The sequence below is a fragment of the Microcebus murinus genome, chromosome X (assembly GCF_040939455.1).
Source record: "Microcebus murinus isolate Inina chromosome X, M.murinus_Inina_mat1.0, whole genome shotgun sequence".
NCBI classification, from domain to species: domain Eukaryota; kingdom Metazoa; phylum Chordata; class Mammalia; order Primates; family Cheirogaleidae; genus Microcebus; species Microcebus murinus.
Window position 1 is genome coordinate 120,803,872 of NC_134136.1, and position 21,202 is coordinate 120,825,073.

General features: G+C 34.9%; 1 protein-coding gene and 1 pseudogene across 1 annotated transcript in view; both read left to right on the plus strand.

Annotated features, from left to right (window-relative positions):
- The window catches only part of RP2 (RP2 activator of ARL3 GTPase), a 40,772-nt gene extending 20,938 nt beyond the window's left edge, over positions 1 to 19,834 (plus strand). Inside the window, exons 4-5 of the mRNA XM_012749728.3 lie at positions 17,955 to 18,040; positions 19,599 to 19,834. Of these exons, the coding sequence (XP_012605182.1) occupies positions 17,955 to 18,040; positions 19,599 to 19,682 (170 nt within the window). The 3' untranslated portion in view covers positions 19,683 to 19,834. The remainder of the gene's footprint in view (positions 1 to 17,954; positions 18,041 to 19,598) is intronic.
- Positions 90 to 17,947, plus strand: LOC142865944 (arginine--tRNA ligase, cytoplasmic pseudogene; annotated as a pseudogene).
- Positions 19,835 to 21,202: the final 1,368 nt, after the last annotated feature.

Consider the following 21,202-nt stretch of genomic DNA (forward strand, 5'->3'; position numbering starts at 1 on the left):
ACTTTACATATATATATATATATATATATATATATATATATATATATATATATATAAAATTGTACCTTTGTATTGTAGTGAATGAACATTTCATACTCCCCACCTAGAGTTGCAAAGCACTTGATAAAGAGTCTGTCTGCCTTCAGTGTGCTTTGATCATACTGGAAAAAAAATAAGCATAAATAAGGTGTTATTTTATGTATTTAATATGATTAGCTTCCCATGTGTAATCAAAACTATTTTCCCTAATAGGTGAATACCACCAATAAATTTCAGATACTGGATATATGTCTGCAAAGAGGGGAACTAGAGTTCATGTGCCCTCTTGAAGGGTGGTTATCTGTCTATCTGTATTTGAAAGTGTACTGATTCTAGAGTACAGAGTACTATTTATCTGTTCAGAGTTGGGACATTGTTTGCTCAAGGCTCATCAGGCTTTTCTTGACTAACTTAGCAGATATGCTATACTGATTGGGTATACCCTAGAGAGAGGCCACATCTGCATTTATATGCTCTTTATGAATAAATAAATTATAATAGATTGCAAAAACCTGTATGAACATGTTGGACGAAGTATAACTCAGCTGTCAAGTATTAATACAGTATTTCATATACTTATGTGGTTACTGTAGTTGTACAATAGTAGTAAGGACTTGCTCCAACCCAGTGCATGAATCTATCCCAGAATATATATAAGAATTTATAACCTGGCCCCTTTGATGCAACCATTTTGACATGGAAACATTCTGTTGGAACCTTGAAATGAACCTTAACTCTCAGCAGCTTTTGGAAATAATGAACATCCTAAAGTATGAGGGTTAGGAATGAATTAAGCCTATGAGCATGTCTAAATTAATGACTTATGTACTTGTGTTATGTAAGTGAAGTAGCATCATAGAATTATTCCAACCCAAATATAATATCTGCATTTAAGTAACAGAACATTCCACATGGAAGAAGTAAAATGTTCTATTGCTGCAAAAAGTAGAACTGAAACCAATTAGCAGATAGTATGGGAATTTCAGCAAATAAACATAATAAAAACAAATCTTAAAAACCAGATGCCTATAGAAAGTATTCAAAGATTGATGAATTTATGTCAGAAGATCATAGGAGCCAGCTTGAAGGGTTTTCCACTGGCCAAATTTGGGACAATTTGACCATTAAAAAGAATAATGAAGGTAAAGATTTAACAACAGAAATCCATGCATCCATATTGATAAAAAAGGAGAGAGGGAATAAAGGAATGCTCATCTGCCAATATTGTAAACTAATAAATGTAGAAGGAATGATGGACTTTGGAAATCACCATTTTCCAACCCTGATGTAATAATTATTTCAGACAAAGATTATCAGTAGATGCTAAAACTATTGGGATAAAAGTTCCTAAGAAATAGAATATTTATACAATCTAATTCAAATGAGGAGAGGTACCTCTACAACAGAAATTTGGTGATCACCATGTTAACCCTGTGATCAAACTTAACATCACTGATGCTTGACATTGTGTTTCTCTTAATGTGATGCAGTAAGAAATATACATTACCTGTGAAGTGTTCTTGCCAAAAGTATTTAACCTGAATCTAATTTAGCCAAGACTTCTAGTATGTAAGGAAAAAAGGAAGTATGTTAAATGATACCATAAGGAAACACTGAGACAAGTCCAAAATAGAAGGCATTCTACCAGACAACTAGCTAGGTCTCTTCAGACAATGCAGTGGAAAACAAACAAAAAAGATTGAGGCAGTGGGAACTGTTCTGGATTAAAAGAGACTAAAGACATACTAAATGAAATGAGTGACCCTTGATTGGATATTGGATTGGGGTGGGAGGAGCTATAAAGCTGTAAAAGGCATTTTGGGGACAGCTGGGGAAGTTTCAAGATGATATGGAATTGTTCATATCTTTAGATGTGATAATGGTATTGTGGTTATGTAGGAGATACATGCTGAAGTGTCATGATGTCTGCTACTTTCAGTGACTCAGCAAAACAAAACAAAGCATATGTGTGCAGAGAGGTGGTGTGTATTGTATAATAAAGCAAATGTGGCCAGATATTAACTTTGGTGGGTGTAGGTGAAGGGCAAATGGATATTTATGCTTTTCATTCAACTATTCTATAATATGTAGAAATCTTCAAAATAAAAAGTTCAGGAAAAATGTTAAGCTGCTCACTAGTGCATTGATTCATGTGGAATAGTAAGCAGTGGAGATACTCTAGCAGAAGTTGAATGGACTGGGTCCTTATCTAAAAGTGGCCATCAGTCATTCTAAGGCAGGGTTTCTCAACCTTGGCACTATTGACATTTTAGGCTAGGTAATTCTTTGTTATGAGGGGCTGTCCTGTACCTTGAAAGATATTTAGCTGCATCTCTGAACCCACAGGATGCCAATAACACCCACCCACATTTGTGGTCACCCAAAATATCTCCAGATATTGCCAAATGTCCCCTGGGGGGCAAAATTGCTCCTAGTTGAGAACTACTGTTCTGAGCTAAGGGTGGACTTATTCTTTGGAAAACTCACTTTTATCTTAAATAGTTTGTACCTCAGAGTCTCTAAATTTTCCTCTTCAACTAAAGTAGTTACAGTTATTTCAGTTAATAAAGCTATTGACTGCTTAATAAGAGGATTCATTGTTTTCCATCTTGAGAATCTTCTAAACCTGACTAATGAACCATCTAGGGTGCTTTTAAAAATATAAATTTTCTGTTCCTACCCCAGAAATACTGATTCAAAAATCTCTGAGATGTATCCTTGGAATGTGCATTTTTAATAGTTCCACAGATGGTTCTAATGATTAGTCAGACTTGAGTTCCTTTGTTTTAGGGAGTCATTCATTCATTTATTCAACAAACATAGTAAATGAGATCTGAGAAGTAATTGAGGTACAGTCAGATAATGTAGGACCTTTGGCTTCTATAGTAGTCTAAATGAGAAGAGAAGCTACTGAACATTTTTATTTTTTTGTTTTTTTTTAAATAAGCTTTTTATATTAGAATAATTTCAGGTTTATAAAAACATTACAAAATAATATAGTTTCTGTATACCCTTTACCCAGCTTCCCCTAAGGTTAATATAACCATGGTACATTTGACAAAACTAAAAAATTTACATTGGTAAAAATGCTCTTAACTATAGCCTTTATTCAAATTTCACCAGTTTTTCCCCCTTATGTCTTTTTTCAGTTCCAGAAGTCAGTCCAAGATCCCACATTGCTTTTAGTTGCCTTGTTTCTTTAATCTCTTCCAATCTGTGACAGTTCCTCAGTCTTTCTTTGTTTTTTATAATCTTGAAACTTTTGAACACTAGTGGTCAGTTATTTTGTAGAATGTTCCTCAATTTGGGTTTTTCTCTGGTTAGACGAGGGCTATGGATTTTAGGGAAGAGGTGAAGTACCCTTCTCATCAGATCACATCACAGGGCACATGATATCAACATGAGGTGGTATTGGCCAGATTTCTCTACTGTACAGTTTCTGTGTTTCCCTTTCCAAATTATATTCTTTGGAAATGAGTCACTAAGAGTAGCCCACACTCAAAGAGAGGAGAATTAAGCTCTACCTCCTAAAGAGGAATATCCACATACATTATTTGGAATTCTTCTGTAAGAAAGATTTGTCCTTTCTCCCCCATTTATTCAATCATTTATTTCTATCAATATTTTTTTTTTTTTTTTTGAGACAGAGTCTCACTTTGTTGCCCAGGCTAGAGTGAGTGCCGTGGCGTCAGCCTGGCTCACAGCAACCTCAATCTCCGGGGCTCAGCGATCCTACTGCCTCAGCCTCCCGAGTAGCTGGGACTACAGGCATGTGCCACCATGCCTGGCTAATTTTTTGTATATATATTTTTAGTTGGTCAATTAATTTTATTTATATTTTTGGTAGAGACAGGGTCTCACTCAGGCTGGTTTCGAACTCCTGACCTTTGAGCAATCCGCCCGCCTCGGCCTCCCAAAGTGCTAGGATTACAGACGTGAGCCACCACGCCCGGCTATTTCTATCAATATTGACTCATGATATGTATTTTATTCTTTGGGCTATAATCCAGTACCATCAAATTGTTCCAGTTTTAGCTATTAGGAGCTCATTTAGGTTGGCTCCTCTGTCCTTTTGACATGGCCCCATCCTTTCGATTTTTTAATTATTCTTACTTTCCAGTTCTCCAAAATGCTCCAGGCTCATCCTGTATCTTCCTTGCCTCAGAACTAATATTGACCATTTCTCCAAGGAGTCCTAGTTTCTTTTATTCCAGAATGGTAGTTAGAAACCAAGATCTGGGTGCTAGGTGTGCCTGTTACTACTGGGGTATCACTGGTTCTAGGTCCTTTCAACAGACAGAGGTAGGAAATATATGTATGAATATTAACCTATATACATATACACATCTATAGTTACTCTGTATGTATCTCTCACATACATATATACATACATACATACACACACACACACATATGTCCCCTAATCCAGCACCACAGGGTTCATTCTAGCTTCCTTTACCTTGCTTTTTTTGTGACTTCTTATTCTAAAAGTGAGAAACCTGGCTCCCATTATCTATGGTTCACTTATTTGTTCAGCCCTATTATACATATAATGTCGTTTTAGAATTACTAACCCATGCCCCTGTGAGAAACTTATTTACCAACTAGAGTGCAGTTGATCTGTACAGTTCTTTTTGTCTTTCTTCTTACAATAGCCACTCAAAACATAGTCTTCCAAAGTTCCTGAAGTCAACTCCTTTTTCCCTCATCCTCTTCATTGCAGTTATGTCATACATTTATAATACAATTAGATTCATTTGTCACAGCTTCATTCTATCCTGGGATCCCCTGACATACTGGTTAATTCTTTTTAAATTTGCATAAAGTAAAGTTCAATCAACATGGGTTTGGACAAATACATAGAGTCTACCACTTTATCCACTACTGCTGTACTATAGTAAAGGATTCTCCCTAAAAATTTCCCTTGTGTGGCCCCTTATTCAGTCAACCACAGCTCCTAGCAACTGATTTGTTTTCTGTCCCTATAAGTTTGCCTTTTCCAGAATGTCTCATAAATGGAATCATATAATATGTAGCCTTTTGGGTCTGGCTTCTTTCATTTATTAAAATGCATTTGTGATTCATCCCTCTTGCTGGGTGACTTAATAACTTGTTCCTTTTTGTTACTGAACAGCCTGATTCCTTGTATGGATGTACCACAGTTTTTCCATTCGTTTATTGGACATCTTGATTGTTTCCAGTTTTTGTCAATTATTAATAAAGCTGCTGTAAACATTTGTGTGTAGGTTTTTGAGTATACATAACTTTTCAGATCACTTGGGTAAGTACATTGGAGTGGGATTGCAAAGTGGTATGGTAAGTATATGTTTAATTTCATAAGAAAAGGCCAACGGTTTTCCAAAGTGGCTATACCATTTTGCATTTCCATCAGCCACAAATGAGAGTTCCTATTACTATGTATCCTTGCCAACATTTGGTATTGTCAGTTTTCTAGGTGTGTCATGGTATCTCACGGTGTTTTTTAATCAACTTTTTATTTTGGAATAATTTTAGATTAATAAGACAGTTGTCAAGATAGTACAGACAGTTCCCATCTAACTTTCAGAATTTCCTCTAAGGTTAACATCTTATATAATTATGGTACATTTTCTAGGTAATCATGTCATCTGTTAATAGAGACAGTTAGATTTCTTATTTTCCAATCTGTATACCTTTTATTTCTTTTTCTTGCATTATTATACTGGGTAGGACTTCTACTAGCCAGTATAGTGAGGGAGGACATCCTTGCCTTGCTCTTGATCTCAGGATGCAACATGTTCAGTCTCACCATTAAAAATTATGTCAGGGCCGGGCGCGGTGGCTCACGCCTGTAATCCTAGCTCTCTGGGAGGCCGAGGCGGGCGGATTTCTCGAGGTCAGGAGTTCGAAACCAGACTGAGCAAGAGTGAGACCCCGTCTCTACTATAAATAGAAAGAAATTAATTGGCCAACTAAAAATATATATACAAAAAATTAGCCGGGCATGGTGGCGAATGCCTGTAGTCCCAGCTACTTGGGAGGCTGAGGCAGCAGGATTGCTTGAGCCCAGGAGTTTGAGGTTGCTGTGAGCTAGGCTGACGCCATGGCACTCACTCTAGCCTGGGCAACAAAGCGAGACTCTGTCTCAAAAAAAAAAAAAAAAAAAAAAAAAAAAAAATTATGTCAGTTGTATGTTTTTCATACATAACTTTTATTAGGTTAAGAGAACTGCTTTCTATTCCTCGTTTGTTGAGTTTCTATCATGCATGGATGTTGAATTTTACGGAATGCCTTTTTGCATTTATCAACATGATCATATTCTTTTGCTTAAAATTCATTTAATCTGATGAATGACTTTTATTGATATCTGAATGTCAAACCAGTCTCATTACTGAGCTGAACCTCCTTGATCATGATGTATTATGCCTTTAATATATTGCTGGATGTGATTTGCTGATATTTTATTGTGGATTTTTGCATCTTTGTTCACAAGGGATGCTTGTCTGTAGTTTTCCCTTTTTTGTAGTATCTTTGGTTTTAATATTAGGATAATGCTAGCCTCATAAAATGAGTTGGGAAGTGTCCTTCCTCTTCCAGCTCTTGAAGAGATTGTAGAGATGTGGCATCTTTTCTCCCTTAGATGTGTGGTAGAATTCACCAATGAAACTATCTAAGCCTGGAGATTTCTGTTTTGGAAGGTTTTTAACTATAAATTAATTTATTATGTATAGGACTCTTCAGGCTTTTTCTTCTTGAGTGAATTTTAATAGTTTGTGTCTTTCAGGGAATTGTTTCATTTCACCTAAGTTATCAAATGTATGGGCATAGAGTTGTTTATAGTATGTCCTTATTGTCTGTGGGAGCAGAAATGATATTCCTGTTTCATTCCTGCTATTAGTAATTTGAGTCCCCTCCCTATCCCTTTCACTCAGTCTTTCTCTCCCATCAGCCTGGAGAGAGGATATTTTTTGTGTGATTTTTGTTTCTTTGTTTTGGGGTTTTGGGTGTGTGTGTGTGTAGTTTTTTTGTTTGTTTGGTTGGTTTTATTTGTTTTTACCTTTTTCTAGCTTTATTAAGGTTTAAGTGACAAAATTATATGTGTGTATACACACACACACATACTTTAGAGACAGGGTCTCACTCTGTTGCCCAGGCTGGAGCACAGTGGCATGATCATAATTCACTATAGCCTCGAATTCCTGGGCTTCAAATGATTCTCCTGCCTAAGCCTCCTAAGTAGCTGAAACTACAGGTGTATTCCACCATGCCCAGCTATTTTTTTTTTTCATTTTTTCTAGAGACAGGGTCTCACTATATTGCCCAGGCTGGTCTCAAACTCCTGGCCTCAAGTGATTCTCCCACTTTGGCCTCCTAAAATGCTGGGATTATAGGTGTGAGCCACTGCACCTGGCCAAAATTGTATATTTTTAAAGTATACAACATGATGATTTGATATATGTATTTATTGTGGAATGGTCACCACAATCAAGTTAGTTAACACATGTCACCTCACATAGTTACCATTTTTTATTAACTATAGTCACCATGCTGTACATTAGATCCCTAGAACTTACTCATCTTATAACTGCAAGTTTGTATACTTCGACCAACATCTCTCCCTATCCCCTGGCAACCACTAGTCTATTCTATGTTTCTATGAGTTCAACTTTTTTAGATTTAACATATAAATCATATAGTGTTTGTCTTTGTCTGATTTATTTCATTTAGCATAGTGCCCTCCAGGTTCATCCATGTTGTTGCAAATGGCAGGATTTCTTTCTTTTTATGGATGAATATTATTCCATCGTGTGTGTGTGTGTGTGTGTGTGTGTATACACCACATTTCCTTTATTCATCTGTCAGTGGACACTTAGGTTGACTCCACATCTTGAATATTGTGAATAATGCTGCAATGAACATGGGAAAGCAGATATCCCTTTGACTTGATTTCAATTCCTTTGGATGTATACCCAGACATAAGATTGCTAGATCATATGATAGTTCTCCTTTTCGTTTTTTGAAGAACCTCCATACTGTTTTCCATATGGCTATACTAACTTACATTCCTACCAACAGTGCACAACGGTTCCCTTTTCTCCACATCCTCACTAACACTTGTTATCTCTTGCCTTTTTAATAATAGCCATTCCAAAAGGTGTGAGGTGATGTCTCATTGTGGCTTCAATTTGTATTTCCCTAATGATTAGTGATGTTGAGCACTTTTTCATGTGAGGTTTATCATTTCATTGATTTCTGCTCAAATGTTTATTATTTCCATCCTTTCACTAGCTTTAGGTTTGTTTTGCTCTTTGGTTTCTTTAGGTTTAAGCCTAGGGTTACTGATTTTAAATATTTCTTTTCTAATACAGTCAATTCTCATTATTCATGTTAGTTGTGTTCTGTAAAGTCACTGTGAACACTGAATTAGTGAATACCAAACTGCTGCTCTTAGGAGAAATACAGGGTTAGGTTTCTGCAAGTCTCCAGTCACATTTTCATAAACTAATAAATACATAACTTTGTTTGATGTGTGTTTCTATTTAAAGGTACCTTATTTAGAATATATTATTGATTTGTAAACATTGAACTCACAGCCAACAGCACTATAACTCATGCCTGAGCAAAGCTTATCTAACACATATTTTCTCATAAGACAGAGTCTTCCTCAGCTTAGGAACACTAGATAACACTTCAGCTTTATGTTTGGGGGCCATTTTAAACAGGCGAAATTACCAACCAAAAGCACAAAAATGTGAAAAACATGGCACTACCTAGACTGCAAAAAGGACACTTGTTTACAGTGTGAGAGCTGAAACAAGGCAGAATAGAATGTTGCCTGTTCAACCTCAGCTAGGAACATATCTCAGGCAGCTCAAATTTTTTGCCACTCTGTGCATGTTCACAAATAACCATGAAAGCATTGCAATTATTTGATTTCTGGGGTTACAAATGAATTTTAGCAAGTAGGCAGATTCATAATTAAGGGATCTGCATATAACAAGGTTCAACTGTATTTGTATTTAATGTTAAAATTTTTTCCCTTAAGCACTGCTTTAGCTGTATCCTGCAAATTCTGATATGTTGTATTTTCATTTAACTTAGGGTTTGGCAAAATATGGCCCACTGCTTGCTTTAGTAAATGAAGTTTTATTGGACCACAGCCCCACTTATTCTTTTATCTATTATGTTTTGCTGCTTTTGTGCTATGATAGCTGATTAGTTGTGATAGACACTGTAGGGTACACAAAGTCTAAAATATCTCCTGTCTGGCTCTTTACAAAAAAAGTATGTTGAGCTTTGATTTAGTTAAAGATATTTTTTTAGTTTCCTTTGAGACTTTTCGCTTGATCCATGGATTATTTAGAAGTATACTGTTTAATTTCCAAACATTTGGAGATTGTACAGATATATTTCTGTTATTGACTTTTAGATTAATTCTGTTATGGTCCAAGAATGCACATTTGTATGATTCCTGTTTTCTTTAATTAAAGTTTGTTTTATGACCTAGAATATGGCCTATGTTGGTGAATAGTCTGTGTGCATGTGAGAAGAATGTGTACTCTGTTGTAGCTTGGTCAAATCTTCCTTAAATGTCCAGTAGGTCAATTTGGTTGGTAGTGCTTTTCAGATCATCTATATCCATGCTGATTTTCTGCTTACTCGTTCCATAAATCAATGAGAGAGGAATGTTGAAGTTTCCAACTATAATTGTGGATTTGTCTATTTCTCTTTTCAGATCCAGTCAGGTTTTATATCATGTATTTTGAAGCTATGTTATTAAGTGCATACACATTTAGGATTGTTATGTCTTCTTGGAGAATCCTTTATCATTATGTGATATCCTTCTTTTTCTCTAATAATTTTCCTTGTTCTGAAATCTACTTTGTCTGAAATTAATATAGCTACTCCAGCTTTCTTTTGCTTAGTGTTTCATCATAAATCTTTATCCCTTTTCTTTTAACTTATCAAATCTGTATATTTAAAGTGGGGTTTTTTTGTAGACAGCATATAGTTAATTCTTATTTTTTAATCCAGTCTCATAATCTCTATCTTTTAACTGCTATGTTTAGACCATTCACATTGAAAGGGATTATTGATATATAGTTGGATCAAAATCTACCATCTTGCTGGCTGATTTTTCTGTTCCATTTGTTTCTTGTTACCTCTTTTTCTGTTTAATTGAGTATTTTTATGATTCCATTTAATCTCTATTGATGTATTATTTATACCTTTTTCTAAAACTTATATAGTGGTTGCATTAGGTTTTACAACATACATTTTTAAATAATTTGAATCCACTTTCTAATAATATACAACTTCACCTGTAGTGTAAGGATCTAATAACATATTCTCAATTCTTCCCTCTCATTCCTTTGTCATTATTGTCATGTTCTTGCTAGTACATATGCTATAAACACCTAATACATTGTTAATGTTATTTCTTTGAACTGTCAGTTATTTTTAGAGCAATTAAAAATAAGAAAAATAGACAGAAACCTCAAACTCCTGGGCTCAAGCAATCCTGCCTCAGCCTCCCGAGTAGCTGGGACTACAGGGTCTTCAGGCAGAGAGGAACAGACCAACAAAAAATATGATTAACATCAATAGCACCCTACAAGAGTTCTTTGGTCATGCCATTAAGGCTGCATATCCAGATTTGGAAAATCCTCCTCTGATAGTGACACCAAGTCAGCAGCCCAAGTTTGGGGACTATCAATGTAACAGTGCTATGGGTATTTCTCAGATGTTCAAAGCCAAGGAACAGAAAGTTAATCCAAGAGAAATTGCCAAAAACATTACCAGACACTGCCCAGACAGTGAATGTGTTGAAAAAGTTGAAATTGCTGGTCCTGGTTTTATTAATGTCCACTTGAAAAAGGATTTTGTGTCAGAACAGCTGATTAATCTCCTGGTGAATGGAATTCAACTACTTGCTCTTGGAGAGAATAAAAAGGTTGTTGTTGACTTTTCCTCTCCCAGTATAGCTAAAGAGATGCACGTAGGCCACCTCAGATCAACTATAATAGGAAAGAGTTTGTGCCGCCTCTTTGAATTTGCAGGATATGACGTGCTCAGGTTAAATCATGTAGGAGATTAGGGCACCCAGTTTGGCATGCTCATCGCTCACCTGCAAGATAAATTTCCAGATTATCTAACAGTTTCACCCCTATTGGGGATTTTCAGGCCTTCTATAAGGAATTTAAGAAGAGGTTTGATACTGAGGAGGAATTTAAGAAGAGCATATCAGTGGGTAGTTCTGCTCCAGAGTAAAAGTCCAGATATTGTAAAAGCTTGGAAGCTTATATGTGATGTCTCCCTCCAAGAGTTTAATAAAATCTACAATGCATTGGCCATCTCTTTTTAGAGAGAGGGGAATCGTTCTATCAAGATAGGATGGATGATGTTGTAAAGGAATTTGAAAATAGAGGATTTGTGCAAGCGGATGATGGCAGAAAGATCGTGTTTGTCCCAGGGTGTTCCATACCGTTAACCATAGTAAAATCAGATGGGAGAGTATACCTATGATACATCTGACCTGGCTGCTCTTAAGCAAAGACTATTTGAGGAAAAAGCAGATATGATTATCTATGTGGTGGACAATGGACAATCTGTGTACTTCCAGGCAATATTTGCTGCTGCTCAGATGATCAGTTGGTATGACCCTAAAGTAACTCCAGTGACCCATGCTGGATTTGGTGTGGTGCTAGGGGAAGACAAGAAGAAGTTTAAAACACATTCAGGTAAAACAGTGCGCCTCATAGACCTTCTGGAAGAAGGACTAAAATGATCCATGGACAAATTGAAGGAAAAAGAAAGAGACAAGGTCTTAACTGCAGAGGAATTGAAGGCTGCTCAGACATCCATTGCTTATGGCTATATCAAATATGCTGACCTTTCCCATAGCCAGTTGAATGACTACATCTTCTCCTTTGATAAGATGCTGGATGATAAAGGAAACACAGCTGCTTACTTGTTGTATGCCTTCACGAGAATCAGGTCTATTGCACGCCTGGGCCAGTATCAATGAAGAGATGCTCCAGATAGCTGCTCGAGAGACCAAGATCATTTTGGACCACGAAAAGGAATGGAAATGGGGCTGGTGCATTTTACAATTCCCTGAGATTGTGCAAAAAATTTTAGATGACTTATTTCTCCACACTCTCTGTGATTACATTTATGAGCTGGCAACTACTTTCACAGAGTTCTATGATAGCTGCTACTGTGTGGAGAAAGATCAACAGACTAGAAAAATATTGAAGGTGAACATTTGGTGTATGCTGTTTGTGTGAGGCGGTAGCTGCTGTCATGGCCAAGGGGTTTGATATCCTGGGAATAAACCTGTCCAAAGGATGTAATCCTTCAGTTTGAACACCTTGTGTTGTTACCAAAGTGGCCATTAGCACTGTTTGCTTTTTTACAATCATGTGAATACAAAAACAAGTAAAGAAAATTTGTCAACTAAAAAAAAAATAAGAAGAAAAATATAGATCACATTTTAGTAGAGGTTTTAGAACAGAGGAATGTCATAGTCGTTTTAAAATGTAACGACTATCACTGTGGTTGCTTTAAGAGGGGAACAAAGAGATCAGCTTAGGAGGCTGTTGTGATCTAATTGAGACATTTTAGTGGTTTGTTCCAAGCTCAGGTTAAGTAACTCAGAAGGGTGCACTAGATAGGACATCCAGGAATCTTTTGTGTCTACTTCAAAATCTCACAATTTTTCATTATAGCTGAAATATTTAGATTTAAAGCTACTTCAAACTATTTGAATAAGACGTTCACATTAAAGCATTAAAAACATGACCAGGGCCGGGCGTGGTGGCTCACGCCTGTAATCCTAGCACTCTCGGAGGCCGAGGCGGGCGGACTGCTTGAGGTCAGGAGTTCTAAACCAGCCTGAGCAAGAGCGAGACCCCGTCTCTACTATAAATAGAATTAATTGGCCAACTAATATATATATATAGAAAAAATTAGCCGGGCATGGTGGCGCATGCCTGTAGTCCCAGCTACTCGGGAGGCTGAGGCAGGAGGATTGCTTGAGCCCAGGAGTTTGAGGTTGCTGTGAGCTAGGCTGACGCCATGGCACTCACTCTAGCCTGGGCAACAAAGGGAGACTCTGTCTCAAAAAAAAACAAAAAAAACATGACCAGTAATCCTTGTTCACCTCATAGTTCAGTTTGAAATAATCACAGTAATTGTAGTCATCATTGGATAGACAAATAGTACTTTAAATAGTACTTTAAAAAGTACATTGTAAACATTGTAGTTTTTTTTAAATTAAGTATTATCCACACATGTTAATCAAAACTGATGCACTTGTCTACCTTTTTTTGCTGGTATTTCTTTGTTGGAAAATTATTAGGTCACTTATTGGGAGTTCATCATATTCTAGTCAAAGAATATCAACCAAGTTTCATGCCTGGTTAATTCTACCAAGATTGTATTTCTGAATTCTAGATTATGTTCTCTTTACAGAAAACAGGAACTTTAATAAATGTGTAACTTTAAAAAAAATATATGTACTATATTTCCTTGTAGTAATTCTGAATAAAAGCATATTCTACCTAATTCAAACTTTCTTCTCTGTAAAACTAACAAATTGTACGTTTATTATCAACTTTTTCTTTTTAGGTCAATAGTTATCTGGTTTATTTTTTGCAAATTTCCAGTGATCCTGTATGTACTCATTCCCCAGTTTCATCAACATTTTGCCATACTTTAAAAAATCTGTAATCTCCTTTTTTGGATGAAATATTTTAATCAAATTTTGATTTGTCATGTAATTTCATCCCTATATATTTCAGTGTGTATCGTAAATAAAACAAAATTTAAAACAGATGTTTTCTTAAATAACCACAATGCATTATCACATCTAATAGGATTAACAATAATTCCTTAATATCATCTAACACTCAAATTAATGCAAATTTCTAATTGTCTAAAGCAACCTTTTATGTGTTTTTACAGTTACAGTTTTTACAGTTAATTTGATCAAAATGTAAAATAGGCTCACTCATTGTATTTGGCTGTTTTGTATCTTATAATTGCTGTTAATCAAAAACAGGTGTCTGTTACTGAGATTCTGCTGGTGATATAAAAAAAGAAAAGAAAAAAATAAAAAATGAAGAAAAAAAAACAGGTGTCCCCCCTCCCCTTTTTGTTTCATGACTTTGTCTTGGGAAAGAAGCTTAGTCAGTTGTCCTGTAGTAGTCATGAGGTTGTTAAATTTGTTCCTCCATATTTCTGGTAGACTGGAAGTTAGAGCAAAGCCTTGTTTACATTCAGGTTTGTTTGTATGTTTATTTATTTATTTATTTTGGGGGGTGCTGGAATACTTCATAGGTGGCACTATTTACTATCGCTTTAAATGAGATGGCACATAATGTTTGATTGTTGTACTTTTAGTGATACTGAGATTAATGGATGGTTTGTCTACCAGTGGGGTGTTAAAAAAGAAGAGGAAGAAGATTGATGTGTGCGTTCAAATGGTGATGACCTTATCTTTTTACTGTAGAGTTTCCTGCAATCTTTCCTATGGGAAGCTAAAACCATTGTTGTCTGAACCAATTATTTTAATAGGAGTTACAAAATGATCATTTTCTAATCATGTTACTACTCTGCATTTAACAGATGTTAACAGAACTCCTCCTTATACACCAGAGCTGTTTGGTTAACTTGAAATATACTTCATATCAGAAAAGCAGAATAAATAAAGGGAAAAATAAGCATTAATTTGGAGTACCCTAGCAACTTCCATTGGTGTCCACTGAGTTTTGTTCCTTTTTTTTTTAAATATCATTACAAAGTCATGACTTTTTATATATCCAGTATGTTTTAACAAATTGCAGTCATTATTTATTCCTTTTGATCTCACTGTGTCTATCTTTGGCCATTGGGAGCCCTTTAGGCTTGTGTGTCCTTTTGACACAACCCATTGGCCCTTGACAACTTCATTGCTTTTTGGCTTAACAAAATGTTCCAGGTTGATCTTAATCCATATCTTGCCCTGGATATAGAATCATCCATTTTTCTAAGAGATGACTTAGATCTTTTTAGTGGGGGATGATATTTAGAAATATATGTTAGGTGCTATATATTACAGGGTTGTCATTTCTTTTTAGCTTTCTCAGTGGATATAGCCATAAACTATATATTTTTTAAAAGAAGAAAAAAGGATCATGAGTTCACATTGGTATTTCCAAATGAAAATTTAAGATTATAGGCTCTTCTTTTGTAAGGTTAGCTATGTTTTATTATAAACTATGCAGGATGCCCCTCTCTGTCAAGACTTTTCTAACCACTCAGATCTTTTAGTTTTAATGAAAATTTTAAACATAAAAAGTAGGCAGAATAGTATTATAAACCCCCATACTTACTACCCAGCTTTAGCAATTACCAACTCATAGCCAATACAAGGCTTTTTACTTAATTTTTTTCATTTTATGATACTTTTATTCTGAAAATCTTGGTTCCTTACAATATTATCAGCTCATTTGCTTTAACTTATAATATTATGGATATAATGGTTTCAGAATAACAGCAAATTTTACTACTGCAGATGAGATTACTGAATCAAATTTTAAGATTTCTTTGTATTTTTTTGTCCTTAGCCTGTATCCCACTGAGAGTGTATAGGCAAAATATTGCCTAGTAAGGTTGGTTGGAATAATTCTTTTCTCTGTATGGTCATGTCACTAACTTGACATATAGTTAGACTCATTTGTTTTAGTTTGTTTTTAATTTTTAAAGACTTTTAAAAATTTTGCTTTTGCTTTTCTTTTTAAAATTTAATTTTGAGTTTCTTGAGGCATTTACATGATATCAATGTCAAAATTATATAGCAAGTTATATTCAGAGAAGTTTCACTTCCATTCCTATCCCCTCTACCTTGATCCCTCTCTTCTTTCTCCTACAGGTAAACATTTTTCTTAGCTTTTCTTTGCTCAATATTTATTTTTTACATCAAACCTTCTAAACAGATCCATGGGTTGGAGTAGGCACTCATATATAAGAACCTTTTCCTGTAAGCCTCCCTTTAGAATTTTTCTCCCTTGCAATTTGTTCATCTCTTGTTTCAATACCCTCTTATTACCTACCTACTCTACAGAGCCTTGCTTAAAAGCAAGAAAATGTTCTCAGTTACCTTGTTTTCTTTATCTAGTATCTGTCTTGATCTATACACTGTGATACTGAAAAAACTCATTCTTTAATTAATTCGTTCTCTATATCTAGGTTTACAGTTGACTTATGCACTTGGCCCTCTGTATCCATGGATTCAACGAATCACACATCGAAAATATTTTTAAAACAATAAAAAATAACAATACAATAAGAAAATAATACAAATTTTAAAATACAGTATAACAGCTCTTTACATAGCATTTATATTGTATTAGGTATTATAAGTAATCTAAAGATGATTTAAAGTACATGGGAGGAGGCCAGGCATGGTGGCTCATGCCTGTAACCCTAATACTCTGGGAGGCCAAGGCCAGAGGGTAGCTTGAGGTCAGGAGTTCAAGACCAGCCTGAACAAGAATGAAGCCCTGTCTCTACTTAAAAATAGAAAAATTAGCTGGGCATGATGGCATGTGCCTGTAAACCCAGCTACCTGGGAGGCTGAGGCAGGAGGATCACTTGAGCCCAGGAATTTGAGGTTGCTGTGAGTTATGATGATGCCACCATCCCCTAGCCGGGGCGACAAAGTGAGACTCTGTCTCAAAAATGTATTAATATATGGAAGGATGTGTGGAGGCTATATGCAAATTATACCATTTTATATAAGAGACTTGACCATACACTGGAACAAATCCCCCACAGATACCAAGGGATGAATGTATGTCCTGCTTTTTTCGTATTTGTTGTCTGTATTAAATCACAAGCCTTCCGTTATCTTGGTGTTCAGTGAAGTGTGAACTTTTCTTTCTCATTTGTGTGACTTGTCCTGTAGCAAATAACTACATTCAGCTTAGTATTTTATGTTCATTAGCCCTAGTGTTTCATTACTTACTACTTCATTATTCTGTTGTTTTGTATTTGTTTAATGAGTCTATGAATTTTTTTCAATAAATTTGTAATTTCCTGGAGATCAAGACTTCTCTATCACTGTAGGAGATAAAAAGCAAATCTATTAGGAATATAGTGATAGGTGAATAAATATTAATTGAATTAAAGGATATATTTTGCTTGACTAACTTATGGCCATGCTTGCTAACAGTTTGACACCAGTATTACCAATGCTACATTGTAAGCCAAGCTGACCAAAGATTAAATCATGAATCTTTACCCCAGAATTAAGAGCACAGGTGGTTTTTAAAGTTTTCAAATTAATGTATGGGAAAGGTGGCACAATCAATTCATAGAATTAAAACATAAAAACTTGATCTTTGTTTCTAGAATGTAGCTTTAAGACATACTCAAGGAAAATACTTTCAGATGGTCATTACTTTTGGTGTCTGGCCTCAATCCTTGTTTGACTTAGCTCCATTATTGGTGTCCCAGAACTTTGCTTGTAAGGGGAGAGTTAGAAGCAAGGCTGGCTGGCTGGTAAAACCTGCTTATGTTGACTTGGATTGCTTTTGATCTTATTTGCTATTTTATCAACTATTCTTTATACTGCTAAATGAGTGGAGTTTCAGTGGTTTTATAGAATGAAAACCAGAAAAGCCAGACTATTTACAACACTTTAAAAATGTGACACTAGTCCTATAATAGCACTGAAGCTACTTGTAATGTCATGCAACTCTGTGTTAATTTATTTTACGATCAGAGTAGGAAGAAGATGCTAAGGTGATGTGTCCCATCTGTCTGCTTTTCTCTTCCTTTTCTCTCGCCTTCAAAGAAGATGCTGGAGATTCTTCAGGGAAGAATAAAAAGATAAATTTTAGAATATATTTTTATTCATGTTAAGAAAACATTTCTTGGTTTGCTTATAGGTCCTGTTATTGCCTTGGAGTTTAATGGAGATGGTGCTGTAGAAGAATGTCAACTTATTGTAAATGAGACATTCAATGGGACCAAGGTACAAGATTTTATTGACTATAATTCAATCTAACCTTTCATTTCATCTCCTTTTCCTTACCATCAAATAGTACTTTTATCCCTGGTGTTCCTTGGCAATTAAAATAAAATAAATAAGGCCAGACATGGTGGCTCACACCTGTAATCCTAGCACTTGGGGAGGCTGAGGCCTGAGGATCGCCTGAGCCCAGGAATTCGAGAGCAGCCTGGGCAACATAGTGAGACCCCAGTTCTACAAAAAGAAAAAAAAAACAAGAACAAGATCAGATCATGATTTTTAGAACTTATGATAAATAATTGGGAACTAAGGTTTGGTTTTTCCTTGCCAAACTAACACTTTAATTGTTTAAAATAATTCAAAATCAGAATCTACTTATTAAAAACCTTCAATAGTACATAACTTTCTGGGTGGGTACAGTGGCTCAACCCTGTAATCTCAGCACTTTGGGAGGCCAAGGCAGGAGGATCACTTGAGGCCAGGAGTTCAAGACCAGCCTGGGCAACATAGTGAGAACCCATCTCTACAAAAAATTTTAAAAATTAGCCAGATGTGGTAGTGCACACCTGTAATCCCAGCTACTTGAGAGGCTAAGGCAGGAGAATCACCTGATCCCAGAAGTTTGAGGCTGCAGTAAGCTATGATCACACCTTTGTACTCTAGCCTTAGTGACAAAGCAAGACCCCAACTCTAAAAAAATAAGTAAATATATAATTGACTATTTTTTGATAAATATCTGAGAGGAAACTTTTGGTTTTATCCTCTGATTTTGCCATGATTCCTTGAATTTGCAAAATTTCAAGTACCTTTGTCTTCTGTCTCATTTAATCATTGCAATAGTAATAAGGGAGAGGACAAATACCAGATTGAATAGAGATAAAATGCTTATGTGTTTGGACTTTTTAGAGCTAAATAATTTAGAAATTATCGAATCAAACTTTCTCATATTATAGGTGTAGACACTGAGCCCACAGAGGTTTATTAACTTGTTAGCATCATAGAATTAGTTTATGATAAAGCTAGAATAGAACCCAGGTCTCCTCTAATTCCTGACTGACATTTATAAAAGCTACTTTTGAAGGGTTCTATTGAGTACTGCTTTATTGATGTTTAGAAAATATTTCATTTAAGATTAGTAATATATCTTTAGCAGTTTTGAAAAGAAGAAACTCAAGTTTTATTTCTCAGACTATTGACAGTATTAGAAAATAGAAGAAACTAAGAGTTCTTTAAATGAACTTTCTTATTCAGTAGCTTTCATAATACTGAGTGTTGTACATTAAACAATAAAATTCTGGTGTAATAAAATACAACTGAAATATTATGAAAACAGAGACCTTAATTAATTATACCATAATCCCTTTTAAAAAAGCTTAGTTTACATTATAGCTTTTGAAACTATATTGCATGGATTGTAAAGAAAATCTACATATTAAATATTATAAATGATATACTTGAATTTCTTTCAAATAATCTTGTGACTTTGTTCTGTGAAGAACATGGCTTTGGCATTCTGGCATCACTAGTACTTATATTTTTGTTTATTTTCTATTTAAAATAGATGTTTGTATCAGAAAGCAAGGAGACAGCATCTGGAGATGTAGACAACTTCTACAACTTTGCTGATATACAGATGGGAATATGAAATACAGTGTGGAACCAAAGACTTGGTATTAAGCCCTTTCCAAGTTGTATATTTAGAGTTTGACAATATAATACTTTTGTATATTAGCAATGGTTTTTATGAATGTTAAATTGTTAAAAGTTTATTTTTTAATAAACTTGAATACTGCATCATTTACTTGAGTTTCAAAAATAGTTCACTTTAAATTAAGTAGTTTTAATCAACTTATTAACCCACTTCAGTAAACTTTCAGTTTTGTTTTACTGAATGATACTCTTATTAGAGATAGAAGTGGCTAACAGCTTATGATTTTAATCCTATTTAAATGTTCTTTCAGATCTTTAATAATTTAAACTTTCCTCAGTACCCATGATATTTGTTTGAGAATATATTTTGTCACTAATCTTTTTAAATTTAGAGATATTTGTTACTAGTTGATCAATTAGAATGAACCTATGCACGTTTTTTCATGTATACACATCCAGTTAAATAATTGCTTCCTAGTTGAATTATATGACAGGTGAGATTTTGTACATGGAGTTGACATAAAACTTTGTAAACTGAATTTTTTAAAGAAATAGGCATTTGATAACCAGCTTTACAAGTAACTCTACTAACTGATTTTAGTATAGCTATTTAAAGACTACTTTGTAATTTGATTATTTGAATAAATTCTACATTGTTTAGTTTTTTAATACAACTGCTAGATGACCTTTCTGCTTCCTAGTGAGAAAAGGTATATGCAACACTAAAACTATAGAAGCCCAATCACCAGCAGTTTTTAAAAAAGTGGTAACTGTTTTATCAGCTCTTGTGGGCTATCAAAAGAATTAGAACAAAACCTTGTAACTTTTAGGTAAGAAATACTTAGGCATGATGATAAGCTATGCAGATTTTTTAAAAGTTTGATACATTTGATTTTAATTAGATATGCCATTCATATAAAGTAATATTCTAGTATGATAAAATTATTTTGGTTGCTTTAAAGTATTATTTCCCAAATCTACCTGACTATAATTTAGTGAGAGGCAGGGGAGAGCTACTTGTTTTAAAAATTCTCATTATTAGACCCAATCCTCAGATGTATGGATTTAGTCTTCAGGAGGTGTTAACAGGTTGATCTTGTGAGAAGGTACTGGACCTGCATCCATATCACATATAGTAGATATCAGGAAATCAGCTTGCATAGGCCTATTTTTAAAAGGAATCTGAAAATTTGATTCTATTGTGGTAAAACTAAGACTGAAAATAGCCACTTGTGTAAATTCCTTTTATGATTTTTACTAAAAGTGTAGTTTCATGTTTGAAATGTTTTTGAATATTTTCGGGTTAATTTAAAAATACTGCATTGAATTGCATGTATTTTTTTGAATTGTTGATGTGCAGAAATAAATACATTAAAAGACTTTTCATTTTAACAAATTGAGTACTCATTAATATTGAGCACTCAATTAATATTGAGCACTTACCCTGCGCCTGGCCTTGTGCTAACCATTAACATTGGATCATTTCAGTTTTTATAAGAGCATTCTATACTACAA